General features: G+C 41.1%; 1 protein-coding gene across 11 annotated transcripts in view; it reads right to left on the bottom strand.

Moving 5' to 3' along the window:
* SULF2 (sulfatase 2) overlaps positions 1-25,310 on the bottom strand; it is a 117,934-nt gene that overhangs the window by 42,604 nt on the left and 50,020 nt on the right. For 5 of the 11 annotated variants that reach the window (XR_005563889.1, XR_005563891.1, XR_005563886.1 and 2 more), the window contains 2 exons: positions 16,044-16,292; positions 10,347-10,586 (listed from right to left, as the gene is read on the bottom strand). Coding sequence is in view for 1 of the 11 variants with exons in the window: in XM_027751920.2 (XP_027607721.1) it covers positions 10,347-10,586; positions 16,044-16,218 (415 nt within the window). In the remaining 10 variants the exon portion in view is untranslated. Of the gene's footprint in view, positions 1-10,346; positions 10,587-16,043; positions 16,293-16,988; positions 17,109-21,595; positions 21,736-22,104; positions 22,265-22,326; positions 22,435-25,310 lie in introns of those variants that run through there. The other 6 variants (XR_005563892.1, XR_005563887.1, XR_005563893.1 and 3 more) reach the window with 6 other exon arrangements.

Genomic DNA, 25,310 nt, shown 5'->3' on the forward strand with positions numbered 1-25,310 from the left:
GAAATATGATATTAGCAACATTGTAATATAGGGGAATGAAATCAAATAAATTTACAGGTAGTAAGTACACTGTACACTGAATGTCCATAAGATCCAAAGAGTGCCTAGGCAGAATGCAAAATCTATTTTAAATCACCCTTCTTAACAAATTTCAATATATTCAATTAACGTGTAAGGTGAGGCACGAGAAAGTGAATGTTTCAGATAGTTTGAAGTGTTTTAAAGTGATGAAAGTGCTGACAAAATTAAGATCCGTATCACAGTAGACGAGGAGGGCACATCTATCGGTACATAATCAATAAATTCTTTGAAATTACATTGTGCTTTAAAAATATTTTGCAGATGAGTCACTTACAAAAGGGTTCTCCAACCAAGCAAACTAATCGAGCAGCAATGAACACAACAAGATCTACTCCACTCTAGATGAAAACTATCACATTACTCAGGGACTGCATTCATACAATATATACACTTTTTGCTAAAGATTTTGCTTTATGAACAGCTTCTAATTTTTAAAGAACGACAGGCAACTCACAGGGCTTGTGGGTAAAAAAACCAACACAGATGATGCACATTCCTTTTCTTGTCTAGTGACACGGAACCCAGGATTGAAACACTGCCCACTGTCTCAGAGCAGGGGTGCACAAGGCAGCCCAAAGCCACCTGTGCCCCACCCAACACATGACAGCCAAACTGAGAGATATTTGCCCTCTCTGCTCACAAGAACCAATCCACTCTCCAAAAAAACATGGGAGCTCTGGCTGAGCTGGCTGAAGCCCTCAGGAAACAGGCATTCTGTAAAGAATTCCTTCACTGTTGTTCTGCACAGGCACTAAAGGAAAGCCTGGTGGCAGTTCCTCCCCCCACCTTTTCCACACACCCTCCCCACTGTACACCCAGCATGTCTTTATATCCTTGCATGGATGTCACAGCACTTTAAATAATTTCCTCTGCTATTTCCAATCTTTCATTTCAAATCTTTTTCTTCTCTCCCTCCTCCTCTGTTATTAAAAAATTTTTAAATGCCATTCCTCTGCAGTACAAAATATTGGGTTACAACAAAGCTCTCTTGATGCTGAGCCAAGATTTTCATTTTGCATTATAACGTTCTCTGTAACACAATTTTTCCCCCTCATCAGATTAGCTGACCAGAGACAGCTGCTCTCTGGAGTACACATGCCTTTGGTACATCCAGTTTCAAACTGCTCCAAGATTTCATTAGCAAACATTCACAGAGGCTGCTGTTTGATATGCTCAGCTGTGTTCCTATAGCCAGCTGATCGTTAAAAAACATGCAGCTATTTTGAATAAACCCATTAAGAACAGATTTACTTTAAATGCCATGCAACACGGTTTTTCCTACGACTACAAAAAACAGGATACACACAAATGGAGTCCTTTGTACACTGTTACCACTTCCTTAGGGGTTCATAACCCTCTGAGATCCTTTTTCTCAGGGTCCTGCCCTTCAATGATAAGCACCTACGAAACTCTTTGGTATGAAGTGGAATTTTTACAAGAGGTTTTCTTTTTTTAAACTATTCCTGCAAGGAAAAAAATGGAACACAAAAGAATTTTCCCCATGCTTTCAATTAATACAAAGGTCTGCTCTGAATGTAACACAACCACAGAAATATCAAGACCGTAGCTCGTTGCTTAAAAAGCAGATCTAGCAGACTGTCAAATGTAGTGTAAAAGCACAAAGGAGACACCAAGGCATCATTTATCATCACTGGAAATGTTCAAGCTGGTTGTACTGTCTGTCATATCATCTACTAAACTACAGGTTTGGGTTTTTTTTTCAAACAGTAATTCATTTCCTAATATCTACCTAAAAATACTTAACACAACTAAAATGCCTCTAACAAAGGATACTCACAAAGCTCTCCATTAAACTGAAAACCAAGATCATTTGCCATGCATCAGTAAAATGAAGTTCATCCCTCTTTATTCCCTACAGACTGTCCAGCACTAGGAGATGGATATAACAGACCATTTTCAGTTCTCGAACTAGAAACAGGAATGCAGTGGAAGTCAGAGATTCACCAGTGCAAAACTGCCAGATCAGACTCAGACACAGAACTTCAGTCTTTGGTTGTTTCCTTGATGTGGCAGCTCTGATTCTGACCACAGTTAGTCCTCCACAGATAATCTGTGTGACAGTATTTACATTCAGAGCATTTACGTTCTTTTTAAATAAAGTAAGAAGGAAATCAAACAAAGGAATGTGTGAGAGGAGTACTGGCACCCACTTCCTGACAGCAACACGTTACCTTTGGTTGGGAGGCAGAGAAAGACACAGCTCTTGCTCTAGTAAAGCCAAGGCAAGGTACGTACTAGAAAAACAAACTCCACAGAGCAAGGTTAGCCTGGTTTCTGGGAGATCCAGTCACCCTCTCACCTGTGAGATCACTGAGAAGACAAAGCCAGGCCCTTTTGTGGTGGTGCGTTCTTGGAGGACGAGAAAAAAACAGCACAGACTGAAACAAGTGAGAGTCAGCCTGGATGAAAAGAAAAACTTCTTCACAGAGAGGAGTCAAAGAGCGAAAGGGGTCCTCAGAAACACTGTGCAACTCCAATCCTTGGTGTTTTCCAGGCTAGACTGGGTAAAGCCCTCGTGGCCTGGGGCAGGTTTTGAGCAGGTGATAGAAATGAGACTTTTCCAACCTGAATTAGCCTGTGACCCTATGATGGACTAGATGACTTACAAGGCCCACCTTCAGTTGAATATACACAGTTCCAGGATTTTAGTATTTAGGAATGTATTTATGAACATTCATGCTCTCATAACAAATCCTGAAGATGAGAAAAAGTAAAATTTGGCTTTTTGTTACTCCTGGACAGTAAGCTCAGTATTTTTACCACACATTCCTCCTTCTCAGACTCATCTCTTCATACCCTTCACGCTGCATCCACCTATTAGCTCCCCATGAAATTGCACTTACCACCACGGCTGTGAAGTTAAACTCATTTTAAGCTATTAACCCACCATATTTAAACATGAATGCTGTGCATTAAGTACTTTGAAAATATATTTAGAGCACTGCTTTTCTGACCTATTTCAACAGCCAACTTTCCAGGTTTTGAGTATTAACCTTAAGTTACTGATACAGATTCGTTCACCCCTCTAAAATCTTTTTCTTCTGTATCTGACACCAGTTTTTCCCAGCTCAAAGTTGAGCAACTAGCTACATTTGAGCAATCCCTTAGTTTTGCACTTGGGAAAGGTGAAGAGAGGGGCATTTCTGAGCTTATTTCTGCTGTATATCTATACACTTTCAGTACTTTCTGTCCTCTGACAGACAATCAGAGGAAAGCAGATGAGAAAGTACTCTCAGATTGCTTAGTATGCATGGAACAAGCAGTAAGCTCAAAGGTCAACTCTGTTTTGCATTCACATCATGGCCAGATACACTCTTAAACTGACAACGTACAGTGGAATAAACCCAGTGAAATTAATGTATTTACAGCAGAAATATGGGGGTTCTGAGAGAAAATTCTATAGCTTTGTATTAAATTTGGTTCCATGGGAAAGATTAGACATCAGTTCTTAGTAAGTATCAAAGTCATTGATTAGATTTTCCAAAAATCAATAACTCCTAACTGCTGAAGTCCCCTGAACAAACCATCCCAGCTGGCACCTTTTGTGACAAAGGAAATACGACACTCCTGCAAGGATCAGAAGATACAGCATTAGTATTATTACCTCAGTAATTGCAGTAATCTAATTAATGGGTTGCATAAAACATACAGTGATTTTCCTAAATACGAGAGTATTTTTAAGACTACCTTTTGTTCTCAGATCCCTTTAGTTCCATCAGTTTCAGGATGCTAAGGAAGACTGGGTTCCAAGTACTTTTCATTATTTCTCATCTTTTGTATGCCTGCAGTAGTTCTTGAAATGATAATTTCACTGAAATATTTCACCAGGTAGACTAAAAGGGGTACAGGTGTATATACACACACACACACTTTAGTCTACTGCACACTGACAGCCAATTTTTCTCTAACCTATAACACACTGATAGCACAAAATTTTCTTAAAGATCACATGCTCCATCCATCATCACAGGGACATAAAAGGAGTAGTACTAAAGGTAAGAGCCTTTACATGCACAGCTCTTCTCTGTAACTGGAGTAAAAAATACCACTCAATTCATGAAACACAATAGTTGCAAAACCCATGTTGTACAGTGACTTGTAAGCACTGCAGTCAGAGCTGCCTACAGGTTGTGATGCCAGGACTGGTCTGATATCTAGCAGGACAAAGGCAATGCACAGTAATCTTTGTGACACCTTTGTTCCTCTTCCTGAGTTTGTATTGCACATTGCTCAGCTGTGGCCAGGGATCAGTGCCAACATCTATTTAATGAATCGGGGGAATTGGCTGCAGGGGAGCAGATGAAGCCAAATAAAACAAAAGTACTCAAACCAAATATCTTGAAATGGTCAAGAAGGAATCAAACTGAAGAATGCTGACAGTGAGCCAAGTCTTGCTTGTCCTTCTCAGGTAAGAAAATTCCCAGTGGAACTGGGGCCAAAGCCCCCTTTCACTAATGCCAGTGGCACAGCTCACAGAGGTTTAAACACAACTAGAACTGTAAGGCAGAAATATTTTTCTGAACGTCCCTCTCACACATCCTTTGAAAGTTAAAGGAAAAAAAAAAAATCTAGAAATGGCAATTTTGACATCACCAATCTTTATTGCAATTCAGTATCACCAGAGCATCACTTCCTACAGAGGTGGGTGACAGCACGACCTCAGAGCACAGCTCACTGGCACTGCTCAGTCTGCTCAGGTGCCCTGGAAGCCAGTCCTGACCACTCAGATCTTCCACAAAACGTTTCTCAATGTCAAAAATCACAACAGTAAGACATTTCAAAAAATATTTACCATGGGTGTCACTCGCCCCTTCTATGTACCACGGTCATAGAAGAATCTTAACATTTAGACTCATCCTCCTCTTATCACATGGAACATTTCATCTCCTCCTCCTCCTCCACACATAAAACCCAAAAACCTCCCCAACAGTGGATTGTCAGACGTTTTTTAAGAACAAATAGTTAAGCAAAAGTTTATGCAGCTTAACACTGAATCTTTACTAAAATACCAAAGTCTGCACTACATTATTTGGGCCACCCCCAAAAGAATTTCATTTAGAGCCATTCTGTCCATAGGATTTGAAGAAAACCCAATTGCCAAGTTTCGAGGATACTGAGATACTGAGATATGCTGTGCAAGAAGAATTATTTGCTGTATTTTAACAAAGCAAATAACCAGCAAATAACATCTAATGGATATAAATTTGACAGACCTTGCTAAGGCAATATCTCGTCTCAGTCTATAACTTCCTTGTGAGGGGCAGAGGAGGGGCAGGCACTGATCTCTTCTCTGGGGGGACCAGGGACAGGACCAGGGGGAATGGCCTGAAGTTGTGTCAGGGGAGGTTTAGGTTGGGTTCTTCCCCCAGAGGGTGGCTGAGCACTGACCAGGCTCCCCAGGGCAGTGGGCACAGCACCAAGGCTGCCAGAGCTCCAGGAGGGTTTGGATGATGCTCTCAGGCACTGGGTGTGACCCTTGGGGATGGGTCTGTGCAGGGCCAGGAGTTGGACTCAGTGATCCTTGTGGGTCCCTTCCAACTCAGCATATTCTGTGATTCTGTGAATATTTCTGTGTAGAGAGCAAAAGATCTATGAAAACTGATCCACCTTCAAGATAAATAATTCAGAAACCCGCTACCCAGTTTTGAAAAGTCACTTAGACATCTTGGAGGTGAATATCACACCACTTCAGTTCCTAGCCAAGCAAATCACTTCTAAAACCTAAGTCTAACTTTTAAATCACTTGGTTATGGCTTTTAACAACGGCCTTCAGTCCTCCATCAACTGCAAAAGCTATCTTCCTGCATACAGGGCGTTACTCTGATTTGGATAATGTTTTCTTTTTATGCAGATAACATGACAGAAGTGCAGCACAGTGGACAGGGCACTGGAGTGTGGATGAAAACTTGCATCTCTTCTCAATGTTGCTTTTCACCTGCCCACAGCCTTGTAGAAAGTACTTCACTGTTGTGTCTCTGCTTCTGTCTACCCTTTGACTCTCCAGGTCACCAGTTATTCCCTACCAAGCTGTTATACACAGAGATCAACTTCAGTTAAGTCTGTAACTATTTCTGTAATAAAAAATATCAAGCAGCAACTACTGAGGAGAGCAAAATCTACAGCAGAAAACAGATAACCTAAGAATTTGACTCCTGGCCTTTATCTAGATACTAAAAAATAGTCACATTAAAAGGAGAGGAATGAACCTGAAAAATATTTACCAGTAGCCTTTCTCCTCTTTTGTACAATTTGTTAAAATCACTTTAAAATGTCAAGGGCTCAGACAGTGAAGTGCAAAATAATTACATGAATGCAGTCAGCCACTGTTATCTTCTTACTCTAATATTAATGGATGGAAATGGAAATCTGCCACTGAATTTTAATTAATTCATTAGTTAATTATTGTAAAGCCCCATGAAAGTGCTAAGAATTATTATTACTTTTATTCCCAATAAATATTTTATAATGGCAGGGATGGACCTCCCACAATGACTTCTCTAGGTTCAAAATACAAAATTGGTGCGAAATGGCATTTATTAATTCTCTGTGTAATTCGAGCATGGACTTACCACCATGAGATACTGACACATTACCATAAAAGCAGCAGCTTTTCCCTTTGCTAACAGGTCCATTTAAGTGAATAGGGTTAGCTCTACTACTTGCCTAAAAGGAGCAAGGAGGGGAAGTGAGCCAAAATGTGGACAGCATTTGCTGCATACTGAGCCACATTAAGCCCTAACATAAATTAACAGAACTCTCCCAGAAGAATCACTGAAGCAAAAGTGTCCTTCTGCCAGGCTGCATTTGACCCACCGTCCCCAGTTCTGTTGAATTTAATAAGATAAACATGTCTTTTCACTTCCTGGCTGCAGATAAAGCTGACAAAATATTCTGGAATCAGTCACCAATTTTAAGACTTAATCATTCAGCCAGCCAGACAAGTGGAAAAGAGAAGCTTTTCTCATTAAATAATGTCTAAGGGAAAGTTTAAATCTGTATTCCAATACAACATCCTGATATTTGCTGCTGCAGGCCCAAAGCATGCAACGATGCATTGTGCATTTTAAAAGCTGTCTCAGGGAAAAAGATGTGCCTGTTGATAGAAAATAGATCCTTTTTTTGATAGATGTTTACACAGGAACCTTTGGCAGAGAACTGACATTCAGAAGTGTTTGCCACAGGATCTCTTTGTTTCTTTTCCATTCTTACCATGCCCTGCTCCAAGCTGCAGTACCAGCATCCACTATTTTAAGTTAGGCATGATTTAGATGTTGTTTGCAGTGGCTTTTCTAAAGATCAATTCATCAGCTGAACTGGTTTATTTACATAAACTGTTCTTCTTGCCTAATTTCCCACATTATGCAATAGGACAATATGCTGAGATTGGGGTCTGGTGTTGAGGGACTGTGTAGGGGCTACACAGCAGGAACACCTGATGCTATTCATGACACTGGCAGTTTTCAAACTGAGAGACAGGTTAATGGAGAAGGAACATGCCTGTAACACCTACTGCCTCAGTGGCTTCCACTGGAGAAGGAAATTTCCCCCCTTCTTTGCCAGGACATTTAACTGATCCACATCAAGGGACTGCAAGCCCGTGCATGTTGGGCAAAATCCTGTTACAGCCAAAGACTGAACTTTCCTTGAGCTCAGTCTCTCTCTATCCTTTCAAGCACAGTGCCTAAAAAAGTTGGTCAAACTTTTTAAAGTGTCAAAAATACAAAACTGACAACCAAGGCTGAAACTGAGGACCAATTACGGGGAAAAGATGCACTTTTTCCATCTCCTTTCCTATTTTTTACTTGCAACTCATGCAAGAGAAACCTGCAGCACCACCACGCTGTTCCCTCATGAGACTGGCACATCCCAAAGGTGTCAGGAGCAGCACAAGCCTGTAGAGATCCCAGCCACAAATGCCACTACCCCAGAGAACAGAAGACACGGGGAGGCCACAGTGAACAGAGAAGAGGGTGGGGAGATGTGAAACCAGTAGCAGAGAATAAAACCAGAGGGAAGTTCAAGTGGAGTAGAAGAGTAGAATTTCTTCCTTCAAGATTAAACAAAAGAGAAGAGAAAAAGTACAGGGAGAGAAGGCCTGGCTTATGAATTAAGAAAAAACAAACTCCCTTCCAAAATAATAGCTGTCTCATTCCAAGGCTGTGAACTCAAAGTATAAAAGCCAGCCTCAAAAGGCTTTATTCCTCACGGCATCTTTTTCTACTCCTTCAAAAAAACAACCAGGAAACAACAGCAAAACACACACAAGAACTAACAAACAAATACACAAAAAAAACCCAACAAGCACAAAAAACTAAACACCACAAAACCAAAAACCCAAGGGATCAGGAAGCTAAACTGTACGTTTGCAGGGCAAACCAGTACTAGCATTAAGACTTCAAAAATAAAAAATAAATAACCCTACAAATGAACTCCAGTGCTTTCCACATCTTCCTTTGTTCACTGTAGTCATGTTCAAGGAGGACTCCCCATTTCAGAGAAACTGTATTCATAACCTTCAAAATACTCCCCTTAGCAGGTTACTTTTGAAACTTGAGAAACCAGACAAGGTGCTCAAGTACAACCTCCTTCTGTTTCTGGAGCAGGTAGATCTGATCAGATCTTTGGAAGGGGTGGGGGAAAGAAAAGACAAAAAAGTTAAAAAATACTTTCTTACTGCTGACATCCTTCAAAGTGAACAACTCGAGACTTTTACTGGGGGACAGAAGTGAACACCAGCCTCCAATGATGGCAATTTCCATTTCAATTTGTATATAATAACACGTCACATTTAACTACAGGAATGAGGATCTCTCACTGACACCTTATGATGGCTTTGTACCTGTAAAAGCACTATTTCTGTGTGTTTCAATAAGTTTAGTTTGCAAATTAAGAGAGGTAGAGTGATAATGTAATACGGATTCATTAAGACCTTGGGTCTAAATTTAAATATTAAGTTAATGTAAAAATGTAAAAGATGCACAGGACACTTGCAATGGCTATTCAAGTGAGCAGAAACTGCAGGTAGTCACTAAATATAAAAATTATTACAACAGACAAACATGAGCAAACACAAATCAAATAATCTACGAAGAATAAAACATTAACCTTGGTGTGGTATTCATATGATCACTGGTATTAGTGCCAGGAATGACAAATGGGAGGGAAACAGCAACCAATTAATAAGGTACGTGCCCTTCCCCTAATTTATTTCTTTCCAGATGAATTCAGGTCTTCATTTTAGAAAAATAAAACAAGGAAATTACCTATTTGTTTTAAGACCAAGATTTTAAAGCAATAACGTGTAAAACTCACATGAATAGTTACAAAGGAAATAATTTTTTGTAATAAGTAATCAAATTAAATTTGATTTTGTTACAATTATTATTCAAGATTTATACTCGTTTCTGGAAGCCTCAAATACTATAAATTCAAGAAAAAATTGTGTACTATCAATAACAACTACAATACAATACTACAATTAACAACAACTATAATAAAATACTACAGTATATATACACCATAAATAACACAAGTAGAACCAGGTTTATGCCTATTTCTCATCATGACAAAAGGCATCAGAAAGAAAAGTAACAAAACCACTGTCACAGGCAGGAACCTAAATCTAATGTCTGGGGGAAGAAAGAAGGAATCAGGTGTGAAACACAGGCTACACGATTTCTGAAATCCTTTCTACAGGATATTTGTTCCTAAGGAGCCCTGCATGCAAAGAAGATCATTTGTTTCTCAGGAGTACATTTGATCTTGCCAATTATTCCTCAGTTGTTGTTTATCCTAAACACCCTTCTGGGAATCGATTGTCTAGAGAAATCAAACCAGCTGATTGTCCCAAAGCACAAAAGGAACAGTCCCTTCTCTTCCACTCTTAATTTGCTTATTATATCCACCTTATGAAAAAAAAAAGAAAAAAAATCAAAACACTGATTCCTTTTCACAGCATCTTTCTTGGTCCTTCTGTGCAATGCAGGTAATTGCAGGGCATATTCTCCACGTGCTGTGCCTTCAGCTGAAGCAGGCACCTTGTTTTATTCCCACCTTCCGAAAAAAAGTCCTGGGATTTTTGTTGTTTGTTTGTAAGCAAACATTTCCTCCAGTACAACTACGAGGAAGCTAAACCAAGACACCAGACTGAAGCTCTGGCACTATGCACTGCTGCAGTCCAGGACAAGAACAAACGAAAATATCCCACGTACGAGCCTCTGTGCTGGAGCCAGCCCGGAGCTTACCTGTCCTGTAGCCTGTGTTGTTGAGGTACACTGCAAACGTCCTTATTTCGTGCTGAGCCTGCCAGGAGGGAGAGGAGCAGTTCTCGTTGTTGGTGTAGGTGTTGTGGTTGTGGACGTACTTGCCCGTCAGGACGGAGGAGCGCGACGGGCAGCACATGGGCGTCGTCACGAAGGCGTTGATGAAATGGGCCCCTCCCTGCTCCATGATCCGCCTGGTTTTATTCATCACCTGCATAGAACCTGGAAGAAGAAAAACATTTGGGGAATTGTTTTCTTGTTTTGGTCAGAAACAGCCACATAAGAGCTCCCGTCATGTCACAGACCAGAACGAAGCACGAGCACTGTGATCTCGGAGTGAATCCAGATCCAAAGAGATCATTCTCCTGCCTCAGTGAAGTTCTCCCATTGTTCCAGTAAGGACTAAATACTGAAGTCCTAAGTTAAGATATGACTCAAGCCTGCTGGCATGGACCATGATGCTTCTTTCATTTCTCTCTCTCTCTAAGTTCAACATTTACTGCTGTAACTTTCTGCTCCTTCTCTGTAGCCTTTCTGGAGCCACCAGGACTGTTCCAGTAGCTGAGGGTGAAATGCACTTTGTGCAGCAACCCTGACCACAGCTTGCATGCTCCTGAAGTGTTATTTAATCTTTGGTTTTAAAATCAACCTGATGCACTGGCCTTTTGTGACAACGTTCTGCAAAAGCCTGAGGGCTGTAACCACTGGATCACTGAGGCTGGAAGACTATTTAGTCCAACCTACTGCTCAAGCAGGGCATGCTAGAGTTGTTCTCTAAATAAATTGTTCTCTCCCTGTTGTGAGGTATTAGGAGATATTGATTTCTGTACTTGTCACTGAACCAAAGACAACATAAAGCCCTCAGAATAATTTCCATAACCAGTCCACTGTGTTCTATCCATCTGTTTCACCCCTTCTTGATAACAGTATTACCTAAAACTATCTACATTTTCTTAGGCTTTGTTCTGCAGAATCATATCGTCAGATGACTGCTGGGGACAGATAGCCATGTATTTCACAACCACCATTTAAAAACAAACAAGCAAGTTCAACTGGCAGGGACTTGGATAAATGGGGATAACAGGAGTAAAAGTCTTTTTGCCAGCAATTACTGAAAGACACGCTGCTGCCAAATGGTTGTTCTGTTTATTTAAGACAAGGCTTTGGTTGAAGCCTTGCATCTTTACACCACCTAGCTAAATCTGGATCCATACCAGAGTTCTTCCTAAACCCAGAAAAACCAAGGATCAGAGAAAAAAGAAATTTAATTTCTCATGTCTATCAGTGCCTGCCAGTTAAAACTGCATCAGAGCGAGCCATGAAAAATTTTCCTCATCTAAGAAGAATTTCCATTTGCCAAAGAATTTGTTGTGGTACCTGCCACAAGCACAACCTTGCAAAGGAGAGGAAACCTGTCCATCACCAACCCTGTTCTGAGCAGGGAAAGCCAACATGGAGATGAAGGTGTGGTTTCATGCCAGAGTAGGGCTGGGGGGAACTTCCCCAAGGTTGACTTGGATTAACAGTTCAGCTTTAATCAATGCATCCTGCAACCATCTGGCACAAACTATGCTGTTTCTGTCAATACTGGGTTTAGGTTTCTTCTAAGCTCTTTAGGCAGGGATTTCATTATGAAATGGCAACAGTAAGTCGATTGATACAGGGCACATTGATAAAACCAGGAGTCAAAACCTAGAGGGAAAATGGTCATAAGCCACATAGGAAATCTGACTCTCTGGCACCATGAAGGAAGGCTAATTGCTACTGTAGGTCATTTTACCTAAAAGCTGCCATGGTATTAGTTTACTTGAGACCATTCTGTTGGAATGAGTTTTTAAAAAAATAAATAAATAAAAAATAAAAAATCTGTTTGTGCATTTCTCAGGTCAGAGCACATTCCTGTCACATCACTTTGTGACAAGAACCAAGGCAGGTTATTGCACCGCCCCCTTAGAACTTGCTAAACTTCACATACCAAAAAGGAGTTCCTGAAGGAAGCCAGATTTATTTATTTTTTTGTTTCCCTAGCTGTGGGATAAGTGTTAGTGCTTAAAAGTACTAACAACACAGCTAACAATTATAACAGCCAATTATACACTCTGTGAGCCTGAAAACTGTGGATGTTTCCTCTGTGTTGTCTTATGAGATACGGCCCAAGCATAAACAGGCAGCCCGAAAGAATGTTTTGTCTTGCCAATACTGAAATACAATTTAACAACCCCTTTAAAAGACAGAGGCATCTGTGCATAAATAACAGTACATGTTAAGACTCCCCTTGGGGACAGTAACCTCCTTTAATAAAACTGCTGTAATGACAAAGCCCTATATATCAACAGTCTTTAGCACAAAAACATATGATCTAATCTGCTTCCCCAGCCTGAGAACTAATACAGAGTGACAGACCAGTGGAAGGTAAAAATCCAGCATACTCTTCTGTATAATCTTAAATAGGCCAGCTTTAAATATTTTAAACAGCATTAAACCAGCCAACCAAAACTTATTTTCTTCCGTTTGCCTCCAATACAAACATAAAATTGTGAGGAAAAAGTAGAAACTGTTCTTCCTGTGTTAATCAGCAACAGGAACGTCACCACATCACCTTTTGAGCTGGAAAACCTTCTCAGGTTTCATACTAGACGTACTATGGGAAGCAGCAGTTTGAAGTGTCAGTATTTAATTCAGAAAATGTTCTGTTACCCATCTAAACCCACTGATAGTAAACAAAAATTTAGCAGTTAAAAGTGAAATTTCTAAGCTATTTTAAAAAAATCCATTAGACTACTGTGAAAATATGAAAGTTTAATCAATTTTATGCATTAAAGTTGCTCATTGAACAAAGCTAAGCAAAACCTATGTTAAACTTCCACTTGAAATTTGTGTGCTATCCATAACTTTGCTTAGTGTATCTTCACAGTTCACTTCAGGGATAAAGCTAATATATTGACTAATATTAACCAATTATATATAACTGAGAAAATATACCAATTATTTATGAAATAATACTGAAGTCCTTATTAGTTGTGTTTTGCTGTCAGAGGAAATAATTTACATGTTTTAGAAAGCTCCAACTGTTGAAGAACTTGTATTAAGTACCAAGTGACTTGTCTACTCTGAAGCACAACTTATGAAGTGGTATCCACACACAGACAAGCTAACTGAACCCCAGAATGTTAATTAATTCTCTTTTTATCCTATTTGAACCTCATTAGACACAGCTGTCACATCATTTCCTTTTTTCCTCCTATTTAACAAAGCTCTAAAGTCCCAATTTGCCACGTATGATAACCAAGAAAAATTATCTTCCAAGCCACTTTTATAGGTTACAGAGGAAGACCTAGGAACATACAAATCACCCCTCACTCACATTTCTCTACAGTGGCTGAAACACCTTCTAAATAACCAGATCTTTCTTTGACTTTGAGATCATGAAATAAGATGGTAGCAATATGGTAGATAAACCTAATTAAACTGGAGTTGCTGAGTCCATCACACAGGGGACATCAGCATCATAGTAACTTGGATTTGAAGGGCTCCAATAGCGAAAAAGGAAGTCTTTATTTCTAATTAATTCTTCCTCCTTGTCACTATATTCCTCTTCTTTATATTATGCTTGTCAATACAACTCTTTTGATTGGACAGTCTACCACGTGTAGATGTTTCAGTGGTTCTTGGTGTTCTCATTTCTCTTCTCCCAATTGTATCCATTACAATTTACACTCATTCTCCTTTAATCTACAGATTCTGCATCCTATTCATCAGCCCCTCATCAGCCTTTTCTTTTTTCCAATACAACGCTGAGGTTTGGCTTCCCAAGTAAAACTCATGGTTAACAGTAATGGGAATGTAAAGAGTTTTACTCCTTTCCCGAAAGGACAACATTCTCTTTCTGGTAAACTCCACCTGCTGCTGGTACATTGTTAAATCTATCTGTAAATAAATAAAGGAAAGCCTGTCAAAGGCACTTGAGATCGTGTTGTACTCCCTTTCACCTCAAAAGGAGCTACAAAAGAACAATGGAAGCTACAACACCCATCAGTTACAGAATATCCTTATAAACAGATGAAATCTTAGTTATTCACAGCTTTCCCTGCTACGCTTTCATAGCTTCCAACTTTTCCTTAGCTTTTATTTGTAATTCATATCTTGTTTTCATCTTTCATAAATGCACTAACCGCGATCGCCACAAATGGCAATTTTGATTAACTTGGACAGCTCAACAGACAAGAATAAAAATTAATTCCAACAAATACTGGGTCTCCCAAAGCCATTAGTGTCAAACGAGGAATATCACATCTTAGCTTCATCAAATGGATTTTCCTTGGTGAGATCCTAATTTGTGTGGACACATGCCCATTATCCTTGAAACTGGAAAGCATCCGGTTATCAGAGAAGAGAAATATCCTGCCCAATGGACTCAGCCAATTGCATCACAAACACACAGGCCAGCAGAAAACAGAAGATGATAAATTTTTTAGGACCACCTTCTGAGCCTGCAAGATAATGTACTTAGGTTCTTTGATACGTTATTGGAATTGCTTCATTTGTGATCCAAATAACCATTAAAAAAAGGGACAACAACAAAAACCTCTTCTGATCCTACTAATTGGAATTGCATTTATATTTAGTGAGGCTTTCTCACCACCTTGGAGAAGAATGTGACACCTATGATAGTGCTGACATGCAGTAATACTGGTGCAAAGGAAGCATCTGTAAAAATGCTGCCATGTTGCTGTGATCAACTTCTCAACAAGATAAGTAAGTGTATGAGTAATACAAGTTGATTAATTTTATGTTCTGTTTCCTCTGTGAGGTCCATTTTCCAATTTTTCCTACCCATACCAGAAATCTGATGCAGTAAAATCTGGTGTCAAAAAACAAACCAGACCACACACACACACAAGTTCTCATTTTTTAGATGATCCAGGCTTGGTACACACTTAAAGGCATAATTCTAATGCAAAACCATTAACGTAAACTGGTTTGTGTTAATCACTTCTCATAACTACAGACAACATTTGGTAAGTACAAGCTTGTTCAGGTAACAGAACAAAACCCAAACTCTGTCAGTTAATTCATTATTCCAAATCATTAAGCAAAGTATGTGTTTAATCTTCATCTCCTTTCTTCAACAATTAATACAGTGTTGAATGACACAGCAGAACCTTTTCATTCTTTGACACTTTGGTCAGTAATTAACTACACATCCAAATGGACAACAAGAAGAATAGTATGACTGTGTTATGTAGCATTTAAGTAAATAAAGATTGTATATGTAATGAATGTCTGCAATTACACAAAAAAAACCCTGGGTCATTACATGATATAATAATCGGTTATGAATTTAAGCCTACTGCCTTGGCATGCAGCTTCCCAGACTATACTTGCCATTGCCAGCAGCAGAGTTTAGGTGTTTAGATGAAGACAGATAGGCAGAAACCTTTTATTTCCAAAAAACATGAAGTTTAGCATTTCGAGACTGACTTTTGCTGTCCTTGAATCGCATCCAGACAAAAAGCACGTTCTACACAAAGGCACGTTTAAGCTTGTGCTTCCTATCATTTTTCAAACTGGAAAAAAAAAAATAAAAAAAAAATTCTCATTTTGACCACGAGAATCCAGCTCCAAGGAAAAGCAGTGCCACACCTGTTAGCTGAAATTTTCTTAACACTGGGCTCTTACCAAGTTCTACATCCTGATCATCAGTAAGAACAAGGATGATGTTTGGGCGGATGTTTCTACGGTCTCTTTGAAATCTTCCCTTCAGACGCTGATTTAACAGGAAAGCTGAACTTCCATCCAACAGTGATAAAACAGTCATCATGAATAATCCAAGGACAACACTATGCTGTGCCATGTTGTGCTGAGTTAATGTTCTCTCTGAACAAGGTAGGTTTAATGGCTTCTATTTCTTTTTCGTTTGCAGGTCTCCTATAAGGGAGAGGGAAACAAGTTTTTATCTATACTTTGACCCCTCTGCTCCCCCCAAAGGAACAGCAAGGTTCTCTCCAAAGAAGCAAAAAGCAGCATACTTGAAATAATCTAACTCCAAAGGAAAAAAAAACAAACAAAACCAAACCCACAAACAACAACAAAGCAAACAAATGTTTTCTAGTGCCAGCTAGAAGCAGAAACTTGGAAAAAAATCAGTTCATAAGCTGTTACCAGTGCAGGCAACAAAGTTTCACTCTAAGCTCAGATCTGGCAGCAAGTTTTCACAGGGTATCAAACTCTTTTGCTTTGATACATATAAAGAGCAACCTTCTTTCTTAAGGGACGGTTTCAAATGACATTTTTGTTTACTGCATCAAAAGTTGAAGAGAAAAAAAACCTGCGTCTATCAATATTTTTAAACAGGACTGTAGTAAAATTTACTGAGTTAACAAACAACACACTTGCAAAATCAGAGAATCCTCAGATAGAAAACTTGTTATACACTGATTTATCTCACACATTTCATTAGAGAGCAGAGCTGCCCAGATCTTGGAGCTATGGTGTGATGCTGTTTGAAGTCTACTACAGCTTTGATGTTACTGCAATATCCCTTCAGCATTTCTGTTGGTTTCCAAGATTATATATATTTTTTAACACCATTATTATTAATGAACACGTTTGAAAGCCCATTACCGTTTGGGAATGGATGTACCACAGTGATTTGCACATTGCCTGTGACTTCTCTCCGTGATAAATACAATGCCCCAAAATTGACTTGATTGCAAAGCAGAGCACATCTAACTGGTACTGCTCCTGTTAACAAGTCAATAAAAAATTCTTAGCAATTCCTACAAGGAGATTACAAGAAATGAATAAGCATGCTGAAGAATCTTTGAAATCACAGTTTTGCTTAGTGATCTACTGGTATAAAGGGATTTTCTCTTGCTTTCGGAAGTCAAAACAGTACGAAAATGTACTGAAAATATCAAGTACTAATTATTTCATCACATCCAGCAATCAAGGATTCCGTTTTTGATGAATTCCCTACTTGCTCCTTGGCTTTTCCTGGACTGGTGCCAGTGATCTCTTGTAAGAGAAGCGAAAAATCTATTAAAATTGACACAAGAAAGATAATTTGCTTTTTGTAAAGACCAGAAATGCCTGAGTAGAAAGAACCTAGCACAATGTGTTTCAGCCAAAGAAAAACGTTGGCTCTTTTGTCCCTAGAGCCACGTGGGAAAACAGTTTTTACTCCAGCAGATTATTTCATAGCCACATTATTACTTCATCTCCATCAGCGACTGTTCTTTGAGATAAACTTTGATTAAGAAAGTTCTCATGCAACAGCAAAACCACTGTTCTGAAAAGTTTCTGTGCTTATATAAGAAATGCACATTCGATTTTCATACAAGTCAACGGATATGTAGCTATAGTGTGATAGAATATTTATTAAGGCTGCTTTCCAAAACTGTACACTAGTGGGGTTTTTGAGGAAATGAAAAATCCTCCTTCCTTACTTAGCCTGTCCAGTGAGTTTCACGGGGAGGTGAAATTAACTTTTTTCACAGAAACTAAAAATTGATTTTGAATATCCCAGCTCTTGTTCCAACAGGTAGGGAAAGAACTTTCAAAGTTTACAGCTACAGTTTTAGTATTTCTGCTGCTGCCCAGAGATTTGCCAGGCTACTGCAGCAGAAACACTGACAAGTCCAATCAATTTTCACTCCTGGCACTCAGAATTCCATCTGCAGCACTACAACTGGGAAGAATCGTGTCAATGTGTTGCTACTGTCCAGAGTAGTCAAAAGCAGCTTGAGAGAGAAACTTGGACCTGTTTCAAAAGGAGAGGACAGAAAGCAAGCTTGTTTAGCAGGCACATATTCCTGGACACCAGCTTTTTGGGGGAGGAGGTAGAGAAACGGCTTCTGCTCTTCAGAAATTACTACATATACACTTTGGTTAAAAAAATTAAACTGACAATAGAGATGGTTTCATTACACACATTTTTCTGAAGGTCTAAAAGTTAAGGTGGGGTTTTATCTGCCTATTACTAGCCACTAGCTTCTCAAAATAATAGCATTTGCTGACTTTTCTTGCAGCATTTGGAAAGCTGCCCGTTTTTGTTATACCTGCTCATAACCACCTTCACTGCAGCATTGTGCATTTAACCATCTTCTTGCATTTTTCTCACTTCTTTCAACCCAATGCACGAAGTAACCTCATGACTTCATTGCCTCTTTCCCTTCAGCCTGTCTCTTCCTCACAGTTTATTGCCCCTCACTCACTCACTCACTCACTCCATTGGAACTAAAAACAGAAGCTGTCCCATCTCAGAGAGCTGCTCAGCTCTCTATAAAATACTTAACACATTTGGGGATGTACACAAACTGCTATTCCACAGCTATTTTATCCACACTTGTATATTTATGGTTAATTAGTTATCTCTGAGAGGTTACTGCAGGTGGAAGAGAGAATTTTCATGTCAAGCACAACAGGCATCTTCCCCCAAACCTGTTATCTTTCTCTTGCCCCCTCCCTCCCACCACCTTGATGAATATTTTTCAGCTATTCTGATGTGTTATGTTCCTATTATTATCAGGGTAAGTACTGCTGGGAACCAATTCAAAGTATGTACTTATGTGCAAAACTCATGCCAATAACTAGGTAAGAAAATTAAAGCAATTTTAGAAAATAACCTATTTCTTAAAGTATGTTTTCATAAAAGACAGACATGTCACAACTAACAGCATATATGCAGTACAATCTAAAAGGTAGCTTTTAGACAGCTCTCAGAATAGCAAGAGTCTCTCTCATGGATTGCCAGTGGTCAAATACAGATTGGTTTTTTTAACCCCTGGTCTTTGGTGAACTTCAGGGAAGAAATATGACAAAGTTTCTATTAACAGTTCTTTTCCCATTTCTGTCAACAAGTTTAATCTGCTACTCCCAGATAAAGCCAGAAGAGCTCCACAGCAGTGCCCCAATCTGCCTTCACTTTTAATATAGCACCTCTCCAACGATGCATTTTGATCTGAGTGGTACAGATGGTCCACTGCTTTCTGTGCCTCTGCAGGCCATCCTCCAATATTAAAGATGCTTAATCTGTAGTGCCTCTCATGAGAATTAGCTATGCCTCTTATTTTTTCCTAGATTACACGTATGAACTTGACAAGTCTGGTCACTCCTGGTTTATATTTAGGAAAGTGCTATCAGAAATTTATGAAATGTTTTTTAGCTGTGGCATCTAGCTTTATTAAGCCTATGAAACCTCCTAGCAGGCTGCTTTAGAGAAAGTCTGGTCCTCTTATCAATTCTAATGTGACACTAAGTCACATTACAAATGTTGAAGAGATAAAGCCAGACTTCAGTACATTTACTCTATTTATAAAAGAACTTAGCTGAGGGCTGTTCCCAAGTAGCATTTTACACCAAGGAAAGGCTTATTTATAACACTGCCCTCAGTAACTAATGTCAGTTCTACAGCAGCACAGGCAGAATGCACAGGGATGACTGATGACAGTTCCACCCCAGATGGTATTTTTAACGTGGTATTGATTAGTATTGCTTGGCACAGATGTAACAGGCACTGTGTGTGCAAAGTTAGTAACTGACAGTGGCTTGCACAGATTGGTGCTCCCAACTTCACTAATGCAAGTCCCAGCACAACTGTCCCGTGCATAAGCCCAGTGCAACTTCACTGAAATCAGGGAATTCAGTTACTACAACATAACCCACAGCAGCATCTGACTCTTCCTATAAACAGAAAAGGTGCAAACACGTAACTAATTAATTCTGTAACTTCAGTTAATCCTGCTCTGAGTCTACTTCTAGGAAGCTGCTTCTAGTTATGTTTACATTAAGTGGTTTTGGGTTTTCTTAAATAAGCATGCTGCAAGCCATTACCCACACAATTGGCATGACAAGTTCAACTCGCCCAGCAGCCACCACAGAGCAGGGTAAGGGCCCGTGAGCCACACACTGGAAGGGCACAGTAGGGGCCAAGTGGCCTCGAGAAGCAGCACAGACCTGCCCTCAGTGGGGCTGGAACCAATGCCAGGTGCATTATTTAAGCAGACCTAGGTGTGTCATTTGTCCAAGGTTTAAATTCATTGGAATACGTGGTGCTGGAGCCATTCCCTAGCAACCAACCCAATTAAAACCACTCTGCCAGTTAAATGGATTCAGCTGTGCTGGCTGTTCTTTTAACTCCTCAGTCACTCCTATGCATCCAGCTCTGGTTATGATGCTCATTCCTCTTGCACTGAAGCCGTCAACCATCGTTTCAAATCATCATATTGCGTTTGTAAGAGACAAAACACATTTTTACATGTGGATTGGGAAGAACCTTGTTTGCAATCAAACAAGGTTCTCGGGGGAAGGCTGGTATCAACACTACTGCTGTAATCTAACAACACGCTGTGTTTGCTTATAGTTTTCTACTTTCTGAATTTTTTTCCCCCAGGTAATCAAAAATTTAAGAGAAAGTACAGAAATCAAATTCCCAGTGCTAAATGTGACTCTTGAAAATTGCAGTTGTGCCGATTTACCTACAAAAACTATGGATAAAGCATTTTTATTGGCAAGTATCTACAATTTTTTTTAGAAGTCAGGAACAGAGCTTCCAGACTTACTGGTGCACTGAATTACTATTCGGACACATCCTTCTGTTTCGCTTGCCTTATGCTGGTGAACTCTATACCAAAACTAAATATTTATCACAGAGAAGCCTTACTCACATTACAAAATCTCATTCCTATTTTGTAACTTTATTTTAAATAAAACAGAATTATAAATTAGTTATAATTTTCCCTAGGACTTGATATTTTAAAAAGTGTTTTAAGCAGCTCAATATACTTTCCATGAATCCATGCTATTCTTTCTGTTCACTGCTTGCATGTTACTATTAGAGCTTCCCAGTGACACACACAGAATTAATTAGTCCTTTGCTAGGTTAAATTGCTATTTGGATCCCCTAAATCCACAATAATAAACATGCTGTTCTGCACCACACGCAATAACCAGTAACAACTTCAAAGAAACGAAGAATTATTTTGCTATTTTACTTATTATCTTCACGTAATTATATGTAATGGAGATACTGCCCTTGACTTTAAAGATAATTATATTAACTTGTATTAAGTACAGTAATAACCACAGACTTTCACTTCTGAAGATACCACAGGGGAATGAACGCGAGTGTTTTGGGACAGAACAAGTAGGTAAAAACAGCTACCATTACACAGATACATTCTACCGAGTAAAGAGATCGGGGTTTTTTGTAGGAAAAAAGAAAGTCTCACTGCGTTCCCAGAGATGCAGGCGTTCAGACACGGCCCCGTCCGGTGATGTGCCAAACGCGGGGCTGAGCGCTCCGGCATCAGCGGGTCTCTGGGGACCGACCCCGCACAGCCCCGGCCCAGCGCGGCTTCCTCCGCCCGCACGGCCGGGCCGGGGCCGCTCCTCCCTCCTGCCCCCGTTCACAGCCACCGGCGGCACCGACCGCCCGCCGGGCCGGGCCGGCAGGGCCGCAGCGGGGCGGGGAGGCTCCAGGGCAGCTCCCGGCATCGCCTCCAGCCTCCGCCCGCCCGCCGGTCCGCACAGAGCTCCCTCCCAGCCCGTGTGCCCAGGGCTCCCCGCACAGAGCTCCCTCCCAGCCCGTGTGCCCAGGGCTCCCCGCACAGAGCTCCCTTCCCAGCCCGTGTGCCCAGGGCTCCCCGCGATGGCAGCCCGGCCGTGCCGCCGCCCCGCCGTGCCCAGCCCGGGAGGCGGGCGGGGGCTCCAGCCCTGCCCCGCAGCGCCCCGCACTCACCGCGGAGCCGGCGCTCAGCCGTGCCGGGCCCCGGCCCCCGCTCCCCGCGCCCGCCCGCCGAGCCCGGGCAAGCGCATCCTCCGGCCGCGCTGCCGGGCAGCGCCCGCAGCCGCCCCCCGAAGAGGAGCGTTCAGAGGAAGCGCTCGGGCGGGTGCGGCCCCCGCTTCTTCTTCCTCCTCCTCTCCCTTCTTTCTCCTTTTCCCGTTTAAAAAGTTCATTTACCTCGAGGATCCTCCTCCCGGGATTGACGCAATGCCCGGCGGCGCGCAGGGAGGAAACCTGTTCCACCAGCCCCCGGCTCGTTCAAAGTCCAGCGGCGGCACCGCGGCAGAGGCGCAGCCCGGAGCCGGGGGGGCCCAGAGCCAGCCCCCTCCGAGGGGAAGGGGCCGACGCTGAGCTCCCGCCGGAGGCACAGAGCCTTTACCAGCGAAGGGCACAGTCCACGGACGGCTGGGGACGGGGAATTAATTGCCCCTCGTCTTCTCAGCTCATCGTTTGCCGAGCGCTGCCCCTCCCGCAGCGCTGCTGGGCTCAGGGGGGACGTGACAGACCCCGACGGGGCTGAGGGGCTGTGTCTGCCCGGAGCCCTGCACCGAGACCCTGCGAGGGAGAGCCCGATGACTTCCTCAGGTGTCGGTAACACAGACCCCGTTGCACCTGTGCAGCTGAAACTAAAGGCCCGGTACTCATTAGTGATTAAGAAAAGCCAAAGCTCTTAGAGATCGGGGCTGCAGGTGCTGTCTACACTACGTGCAACCAGTTACATTTTACTTCTGAAACTTCTCTGGGTAACTATCTAAATAGGTAATATCTTCAGTGTATTCTTTAAAGACCTCTTAAATATGTATCTTTAGGATATACTAGTACATTAACTTGTTAAGAAAACCATAAGAAACAAACACTTTCTGGCAGTATTCCCACGCTGACAGTGTCACATGCAGCACAGGTTACTTCAGAACTTCCTGACTCTTCTTATTGTATTTAATATTCTGTTCCATCTATGGATTTTTGCTTTAACACAAGCACTGCCTCCAATGACTCCATCCGGACTTTGCTGGAGAAGGCTAACAGTCTGGAACAATTTTTTATTGCTGGCTCTATTCTTGGCTACACACAGACAGACCCTAAATGAGCAAAAAAATGAAATGGCACAATTCCTCCAAACTGAGGTACCAAGTGGGCAGGAACGAGCAGTACGAGTGAAACACTGCATGTCAGTACAACCGTGTCCACACTAGGGGCTGCAACAGCACAACTGTATTGGGATAAATAAGCCACTCCCTAAACAGGGAGTTACGCTAATCACAGATCCACGAGCTGTGCCTAAAACAGGAGCTACATCTTGCTAACATTCTGATAAAATCCTTTTATTGCTTTCCGAGATAACATTTGACCTTTTGCTAACAACTTTCAACTCACAATGAACCAATTTACAGACAATTAATTTTACGACACACCTGTGAGCTACGATGTTCTGACTCTGCACATCTGAGACATGAATTAGTGTCAGATAAGGCAGCTGAGTCACCCTGAGCCAAACAGCCTCTCGGGCCAGGAACAGGACGAGGAATCAGCATTCCTGTGTCTTAATCACGAGCCAACAGTTTGTCACCTGCAACACATCACCTCTACAAACTACTTCTACAGGGACTGCAAACAGTAACTACCAAGCCAAAGAAAACACAAAGCTATACAGTGGGCTGCATTTTCTAGCAGAGAAGACGACTGACAAGGTCCCTGTATTTCCAGAGCACTGTAAATGGGATTTTCCATCACAAGAAACACATGACCTACCTAACATAAAGCTACACTGTGAGTTTTCATTATTATAAACTACAAGCAACAACAGATTATAAAACTAGTATTAGTGACATTGGTATAGCAATCTAAATTTAACTTAACATCACTGGAAAATCTGTCGCAATGGATCGCTCATTTCAACAAAAGGGTCTGTTCACCTCACAGGGAGTGCATGTAATTGCCATTACTGTTAATGGGAGTTATGTAAGTGCATTAAGAGGACAATATACCCCCTGGTCTGAGACAACCCTGCAAAGTGAAAGGTATTTCCTCTTCTAGAGAATGGGGTTTACATCTCATGCATTTCCAAAGAACTTGTTCTGGCACCGTTACAAAACAGGATGTGCAACAACTATTTGCATACTCGGTGAATGTTAAGTTAAAGCAGTTACTGATTTCAAAGTTAAAGCAGTTTACTGATTTCAGTTAGTTTGAGGGATATTTGTGGGTTTATTTGAAGTCTAGGGCAATAAAATCATGTGAAATTACTGGTAAAACGAGACGGGTCTGATAGCTTCCTCATGCAATGGGGAAGAAACCTTTTAGGTATCTACTTTTTAAACAGAACAAACTCACTACCTGGCAAAGGATTCCATTGGTGTCTATGGATCATCACAACTGATCTGGAGTTCAAAGACAAAATGAAAAAGCAAGATCATTCCCTTTTGCTGCCACACCACCAGACCTTTTTCACCAAATAAATTTCAGATCTCTCTCACAGCATACCATTGAACATCTTGAATTTATTTTACCTCAAATAACAAATGCTGCTTATTATCTAATTTGTCTAAGCAAACATCCTAGGATATATCTATTAAAGTTACGAGAAAACGTGGTCATTTCTTAAAATTTCATCACACATCCATCTACATTGTCAGCCACGTAAATTCCTCCAAAAATTTAATCTGCAGTTTCTGTGTCCACTTCACTCTGAAGTAGTGTGGCACAGGGTTAATAAATAGAACAGTGCATGTAGGACTATGAACTAAACTATGGAGTGGCATGTAAGGGAGAACTACTTTGATCCAGTTGGCAGACACTGGGGGTCCAGAGCTTAAGCTTTCATCAGTTTTGAGACAACAGCTAAAACTCAGGGGTGTAACAAGCACTCATGGGGAACTGTCATGAGGGAAGGGCAGCATGTCAGTGATACAGAGAAGCAAGTTCTGGGAAACAAGGAGACAATCAGAGAGAGTCCACAAGTCATTAAAAAACCCACCCCAAAAATAGAAGCTAGGCAACATGCTGCGTGAAGCATGTCTTTTTTACTGTTGCCAGATACATTGTGCTTTCAGAGCTCAAATACTGTTCTCATGTTACGTGCAACAGAAAAGAAGGGCTGGCTTTCACACTTCTACATACTTCAGCCAATGCCTTCCAATCCTCCTTCGGATTTGCTAATCTTT

Source organism: Pipra filicauda, unplaced genomic scaffold (assembly GCF_003945595.2).
Source record: "Pipra filicauda isolate LSUMZ 115617 unplaced genomic scaffold, ASM394559v2 scaffold265_size1292809_pilon, whole genome shotgun sequence".
NCBI lineage: Eukaryota > Metazoa > Chordata > Aves > Passeriformes > Pipridae > Pipra > Pipra filicauda.